Source organism: Vitis riparia, chromosome 14, assembly GCF_004353265.1.
Source record: "Vitis riparia cultivar Riparia Gloire de Montpellier isolate 1030 chromosome 14, EGFV_Vit.rip_1.0, whole genome shotgun sequence".
NCBI classification, from domain to species: domain Eukaryota; kingdom Viridiplantae; phylum Streptophyta; class Magnoliopsida; order Vitales; family Vitaceae; genus Vitis; species Vitis riparia.
In genome coordinates, this window is record NC_048444.1 from 11,944,390 (window position 1) to 11,951,697 (window position 7,308).

Genomic DNA, 7,308 nt, shown 5'->3' on the forward strand with positions numbered 1-7,308 from the left:
TCAACCACAAACAAATAGGTGGAAAATTTGGTTTGATCATGATAAATCACCTACTACACAACTATAGTAAGAGCATGTTAGAGTGAGAAGATACTTCATGTTGATGTGAATAGGGTACTTAAAAAATGATCCTCTTTGGGGTTTCACCTACATGAAGCCTTGATGGTGATGTGAAAAGGGTGCTTCAAAATGACCAGCTTCGAGACTGTGTTACAATGAAGCTTAGGGGTTTATTAGAACTAGCGGATATGAGCACTGATCTGTAGGGATTTCTTTGACTTGTACAATTCCAAGAGAAAATTTTATGAGATAGTGGTACAAGCGTACAGCCAAAACTATGTATGATAGAGCAGGTCGTGAACTGATCAAGAAATGATACATCCTTCTTTTTTTTTTTTTGTATTGTTGGTAAACTTATTAGTTGAATATTGCAATGGATAGGAGAAAGAACTGGAAAGATGCATTGATTTAGAAAATCCAAGAAAATATAGGAGTTAACTACATGGTGAGGTGGTTGGGGGTTGTGGCATGGATGTATATGACTCAGCTACCTTTCCTGTTCCTAGTTATGTGGATTAGTGTAAGAATTGTAAAGGAATGAGATCCATATGATCCATTAAAGGCAAATTTGCATAAGACTTTATTTATCTTAGTTATTTCTGTCTGAATTGTGTTTTTTAAGTATAGGGTTTTTACATACTTATCCTTGAGGTGGTGTTAACCATTGATCAACGATTTATTGAGATGATACAAAATGCGATTTTCAATAATTTAATTCCTCCTCCACCCTTTGGGTGCTGAGAAGCATAATGGTAAATTAGCTGTAAATCTAGGAGACATGGCCTTCCAAGGTGTAGCTCAGTGGTATTTCTTTTTAGCATTGACACAAACCATTTTTGATGCCACTTCTGGGTGGATTGTGGTGCTGCCATTCCTTTAGGATACCTTTCAGCTTCAGTGAAAACTCTTCCTCAGTTTTTATAGATACGGAGTTTGTATGGTAACTCAATTTTAAGTATGCAACTGACTTTGTTGGTTGAGTGGAGTTACAGTAGTTCATCAGAGGATGAGAGGCAACCAGGCCAAGGCCAAGGTCATTGGTTGCTTTTAAAACAAAAAGTCCCAAGTTTGAGCCTCCTCAGCATTTAAGTGGTGTAGGGTAGAAAATTAGGCCCATGTCACCCATGTTTTGCCTCGTTGGCCGTTGAGATAATGTCTTTCCATTGAGGTGAATTCCCTGTTGTCCAAAATAATAATAATAATAATAATAATAATAAAAGGAAAAAAAAAAAAGAAAAAGAAAGAAAAAAAGAAAAAAATCCTAAAGCTGTGGACCAAACTGTTCTTCATACAATCCGTTGAATGGTAAAAGTTTCTGGTGGATGCTAGACTGGTTGGCATCGACCAGCCGGTCAAACCCAGGTAGGTAAACTGCTCATGACAAGGTCAAGGGATAAAGAGATTGTGTTATTGTCGTTTCTTTTCTCAAAATCATGCTGTTCTTTTCATAGTTTATCCTATTGTGCTCATGACTTATGTAACAGTAAAAAATCCTGATTCATGGGGACAAGTGGTGAACAATCAGTCTGGCTATGACTGGTTGCTGTATGATTGACAAGAAACAAATGTGGAATTACGCATTCTTACCTGGTGGCACATTCTCAAGCTAGACCACTGGATGATGGTGGCTCCGTTTCCAACCAGTCCCAAATAAAGAAAGGAGACACAAGTTCATACTTATGGTTGGTAAGTTGCATTGTTAATTCTGTGCTTGTTAACATAAATTCTGTAAGATACTGCACTAAGGTAAAACCTTAAACTATTGAACAGAGAAATAAAACTAGTTACTAGAACATGGTTAGTCACAGTTGTCAAACCTGTGCAATCTATACATAAAATTCTATACTGTGTGAAGGTCAGACCCTGAAATTATTGAAATGTGAGAGAGCAAAAATGGTATGAAGCATGACAAGCATTCCATGTTCTTACTGCTTTCAGATTTGAAATACCAAGTACCTTTTAATTTTACTTTATTTATTTATTTTTAAATTTTGGGTCCACTCCCTTTGCAAGATGTTTACATGGGTTCCAAATTTTGCGGCTCTTAACTTTTGAAGCATTCCATGTCCATAATTGCCTCTCTCTTTTGGTAGGTAAAGCCGGTTTGGCTGAGTAAGAACAGAGGCGGTTAGAAGTTGAAGGAAGACTGCACATCTGAATATTTTAGTTGGTAGGTGAGCTTTATATCATCCACTGGTTTCAGGGTGATTGCATTCCTTCTAACTGAAGCAGGACTGCAACTTGCCCAGCTAACTATCTTATGTTATATTCATTCCACCCACCCACCCATCAGTCCTGCTTCATTTGTAGCTTCCAAAGCTGACAACAATATAGAAAATTCTTGAATGCATCATTTTCATTATTTTGGCTTAAACTGCAGTGCATATGAACCCAGAGTCCAGTGGGTTGTTAAGGTCAGATGAGACTGGGGAGGCCAAGAAAGTGCCAAAATCATTCATCAGGGCAATTAGCAGCATACACAAGATCAGAAAACGTGATCTGGATCATTGGTATTTGGTCATTGGGAGCCAAAAAGAAAGTTGGTTAAGAAGGTGAATTCCATTTTTTGTGATTGTTGGGTGGAGTGGTTCAAGGCCACCCTACCCAAATTGTACTGTGCCATTACATATTCTTGTGGTACAAACTTAACCAGTGTTGTTGGAGTGAAGTTATTGATCTCAGTAATGGCCAATGAGAGAGGAAAAAGGTAAAAGCACTGCAGGTACACCCATCATTGGACCCTCAGAGTCCAGGTTAAGGGTCGCAATGGGTGGGGATGTACGCGGCGGGGGGTAGGCGGAGGCTTTCCATCCGGGTCGCCGCTTATAAAAATTATTTTTCATTCCTATCCCATTTACCATCTTAGATTCAGATGAGCGGGGAATCCTTGTTAAAGGAATAAATACCTTAATATTTTAATTTTTAAAATTTTAGATATAAAATAATAATAATAATAATTGTTATTATTATTAAATAAAAGGGTTTGAGATTTTTTATTTTTCAGACTTAGGTTGATTCTCCGCCCCATCCCCCACTACGTATAATATTAAATAAAAATTATTTCAATTATTTTTTTTTTCATTTTCAACTTTTTTAATATATATAAAATGAAAAAAAAATTATTTTTACAAAAATAAATTATAAAATGTTTAATATTTATTTTTAATATAATTTAAATTTTGTAAACAAAATATTAAAAAGATTAAAAATTTTATTAAAAAAATTAGACAGATATAAATAAATGGGATGGGTGCCCATCCGAACCACTCGTTGCTCCCTAGTCAATGCTCTGTTAGGAGGGGTGGGGTACCCTCCAAAAGTTGGTTGCTAGCTTTTCCAAAATCATTTCACATGCAAATGCCCAACCAAATCATTTCATATTGCTAGCCTACAATAACTTTTTAAATTCTTAATTTTTTTTTTGTAACAATTCTATCGATAATAACTCAAAATAATATTATTAAACTATGTTATTGTTATTTCAAGTTAAAAAGTAAATATGAAATTTTAAAAATATAAATAATTTAGGGTACGAAAAATTTGAGAACGGTACAAAAAATGTGATAAATACATGTTTGGTACTTTCATCACATTTTTCATATTGATTTTTAGTTTAAAAATTTTTGAAATTACAAATTTATTTTCGAAAATATTATCATTAGTAACTCAAAAGAGTATTAGTAATTTATTTTATTCTAATTTAACTTTTAAAACCTTAAATTCAAAAAAATGTAAAATTTGGAGAGTACGGAACAATCTAATTACCTAAGCTTTACATATGATTATCAAAATGTTGAATTTTAATGAAAATACTCATTTTATATTAAAATATTGCCATATTCATTTTTATGTTGAATTTAAATGTTTAATAATTTGTTAAAAATAAAATAATGTAATTATGATATATGATGATATTTTTTTTTGTTAATAAATATGTTTTCAAATTTTATATTATTTTTATTTTTATTTTTTTCTAATTCTATTTTTATCTCATATTTATTTTATTTAAATCCAAAATTGTTGAGAAGGGAGGAAGAAAGAATGCCACCGGTTCTTCCCTCAACCGGAATTTTTATTTCAAATTTAAAATGGATGACCAAGATGTTGTCGTGAACATCCAATGGCTTAGAAAAACTTTTCGGCAGGTACCGAAGAGGGACCATAAAATTTTCCAAGAAAGTAAGGTGGGGTGGAAAAGGAAGACAGGGAGAAGGAAAAGGACGTATACTTAACAGTAAGCAGAAAGAGGGTAACGGACCATACTTACCCCCATCTCCTCACTTGACCCTCCTATTGATATATACCCACCTAAAAGAGCAAAAACTGCCATTCCAAGTCAACACGCCTCCTATTCTCTCTCTCACACACACAAGCATATATCTACGCCCATCTCCTCTTCCTGTTTGCCCTTGATCTCTCTTCTCCTTCTCTCTCTCTTTCTCGTATTGTATGCTGCTGCATCTCTGAAGGAAGGAATTGATATCAATGAGGAAGCCTTGCTGTGATAAAAAAGACACAACAAAGGGAGCTTGGTCTAAGCAAGAAGACCAGAGGCTCATTGATTACATCAAGACTCATGGTGAAGGCTGTTGGCGTTCTCTCCCCAAGGCTGCAGGTTTTTCTCCTTCTCAAACCTTCTTCTTTCTCCTCCTCCTCCTACTCTCTGTGAGTCCTTCTTCTTATATGGTTTCATGTGGATTGACGACATGCAGGGTTGCATCGCTGTGGCAAAAGCTGCAGGCTGAGATGGATAAACTATCTAAGACCAGACCTCAAACGCGGTAACTTCGGCCAAGATGAAGAGGACCTCATAATCAAGCTCCATGCCCTCCTCGGCAACAGGTACAATCTGTTTCTTCTGTCTTAAGTGTGTGCTGCATTAATGGTAGCTGGCTTATTCATTGTAACTGAATTTTTAATGGGCTGTTCAGGTGGTCATTGATAGCTGGAAGGTTGCCCGGGCGGACGGACAACGAGGTTAAGAACTACTGGAACTCTCATATGAGGAAGAAGCTGATAAACATGGGCATTGATCCAAATAACCATCGGGTGAACCAAAGTTTTCCTGCTCCTCTAAACCGGTGTGCTTCTGCTGCTACCATGTCATCCGGCTCCATGACTGGCGCATGCGATAATAAGTCACTGAAACCTTCTGCTGATAACGATCCCCTCTCCGATTCTGCAAGTGGCCTTGAAGATGAAATATCCGCCTCCCTTGACTTGAATCTTGATCTCACCATTTCCATTCCTGCTTCTTCATTCACGGACGTCATTGACAAGAAGCGGCAAGATACTAAATCAGTATTCTCCAGGGAGGTGGAAGGTGACGCAAATCCTACCCTTATTTTATTCAGATGAGGCCGATGGCCGGTGGACATCAATTGTTTCCGTCCTGCCCAATATCCATGCAGCAAGGGGTGACAGATCCAAACTTGTTTAGGAAGTGCCAAACGGAAGAAGAATGTGCTTTTTGCCACAATTGGAGATGGACACGGACACTGGTGTAAATTAACAAGTTCTGATGAATTCACAGAGGAGAAATTGAACAACAGTGCTGCAGCCAAGCAATTCATTCATGCTGAGTTACAGATGGAGTCTCTTCATTTTATCGATCAATCAAGTTTCATTCTTTAATATAAAAAAGGCTCCCAAGGGTGCATGAAAATGAAGGAGCGAGAGCAACCCAGACACCATCGATGTCTGAGAAGGACGTGGCTTTGTATTTTCCTGGCTGAGACAGACGGGGGTCTGTGATCCATATACCATATACCATATATCTTATATGGTCGTATGTAAATATCTACAGCCAGTAGATGGACATGGAGTTTTGAAACTGTTTCACCATGGATTCCTCTTTCATGATTAATCCTTTACGGAAGTTCTCCATTCTAACAACCAAATATATGAAAGAGCTTAGAAAATTACTCTTCTTGTTAACATTCCATTTGATGTTTTATGTTCAATAAATATGGTTTTCTAAAATTCCATTTTAATGACTTTGAATTCGATTTCAACTTCCAATCAAAATAAAAGATAGAAAACTGTCGATTAGGATGGAAAGAGATATCTATTTACGAAGGTTAATTCCGTTTGTTTTAGGGTAAATTTGATGATTATATTTCCCACCGAATGAATTATTTTTCAAATAAAAAAATGTTTTTTTAAATATCGATACATTTTTGGATAAAAGTTCTTTTTGTTAATTTTTATACCTATTTCATATTATTTATATATGAACGTTTAATCATTTAAATTAATTAAAAAAAGTTATCAATTCACAATTTAATGATAACATTAATGATTGAACTACTGCTAATTCGATGACATCATAAATATATAATTTATATATTATTAAAATAAAAAATAATTATAAAATTTAAAATATATATGAAATTTAAAACCAATAATATTTACTTACTTTCCAGCCTTAATATTATCAAATTAATTCATGGATAAATATAAATTTATTAATATTTTAAATTTTATTAAATAAAATATTTATAATATTTAAATATGAACATACATATTAAAAATTGGGAGAAAATTCTATCATTAACTTTAACTATATACTAAAAATTATATGTAACATAATTTAATAATTTTTTAAAAATATTGCATTATTTTATTTACATTTTTATTATTATAAAAATATTTAAAAAACAAGTCATGCTTTATTTTTTTGTTTGCAGCATTTAGCTACAAAGCATGGGTACCGAAGTGGGTGCCTTCTCACGCCTTGAACTTGGACAGTTGGGTTTTGTTTGTTGTATTTTCCGCGATCAAATATCATCCATCCACTTCGGAAGGAGATAAGGATGAAGAAGCTTTAAATTGCTGGTGGTCCGCAGCAACCCAGAGCGCGCGATGGCCCGAGTGCGAGTCCATCTCTTGACCCATCGATGTGGGCTCTCGATGGTGAGTCGTGTTTGTATTACATTAAATAGGTAATATATCATATTATTATGAATTTATTACCATCATTATTGAATAAGTTAATTTCAATCATATCTACTAAAGAAGAAGATGAATTTTAAAGCACTTACAAAAAAGTGAAAAACAAAAAACTTATTAGGATAAATAAATTCTATTTATTTTTAATTTTTCTATTAAAATTTTATAAAAAAACTATAAATTTAATTTATATATTGTTAATTAAATTTAATTTAAATATTATTAAAAATAAAAATAATTTTATAATTACAAATAAATATTTTTTTAGTAAAATATGAATAGTAATATTATTATGAA

At 34.1% G+C, this 7,308-nt stretch overlaps 1 protein-coding gene and 1 long non-coding RNA gene across 2 annotated transcripts; both read left to right on the forward strand.

Moving 5' to 3' along the window:
- The first annotated feature begins 1,324 nt into the window (after positions 1-1,324).
- LOC117929670 lies at positions 1,325-2,730 on the forward strand. Its single transcript, XR_004653790.1, has 3 exons — positions 1,325-1,746; positions 2,154-2,230; positions 2,441-2,730. It is a non-coding gene; the product is annotated as an uncharacterized LOC117929670 (long non-coding RNA).
- A 1,695-nt stretch (positions 2,731-4,425) lies between these two features.
- On the forward strand, positions 4,426-5,997 carry LOC117929627 (transcription repressor MYB6-like). The gene is made up of 3 exons (XM_034849974.1): positions 4,426-4,675; positions 4,773-4,902; positions 4,992-5,997. The coding sequence occupies exons 1-3, from the start codon at positions 4,546-4,548 to the stop codon at positions 5,416-5,418; spliced, it is 687 nt and encodes a 228-aa protein (XP_034705865.1). The 5' UTR covers positions 4,426-4,545; the 3' UTR covers positions 5,419-5,997.
- The last annotated feature ends 1,311 nt before the right edge of the window (positions 5,998-7,308 follow it).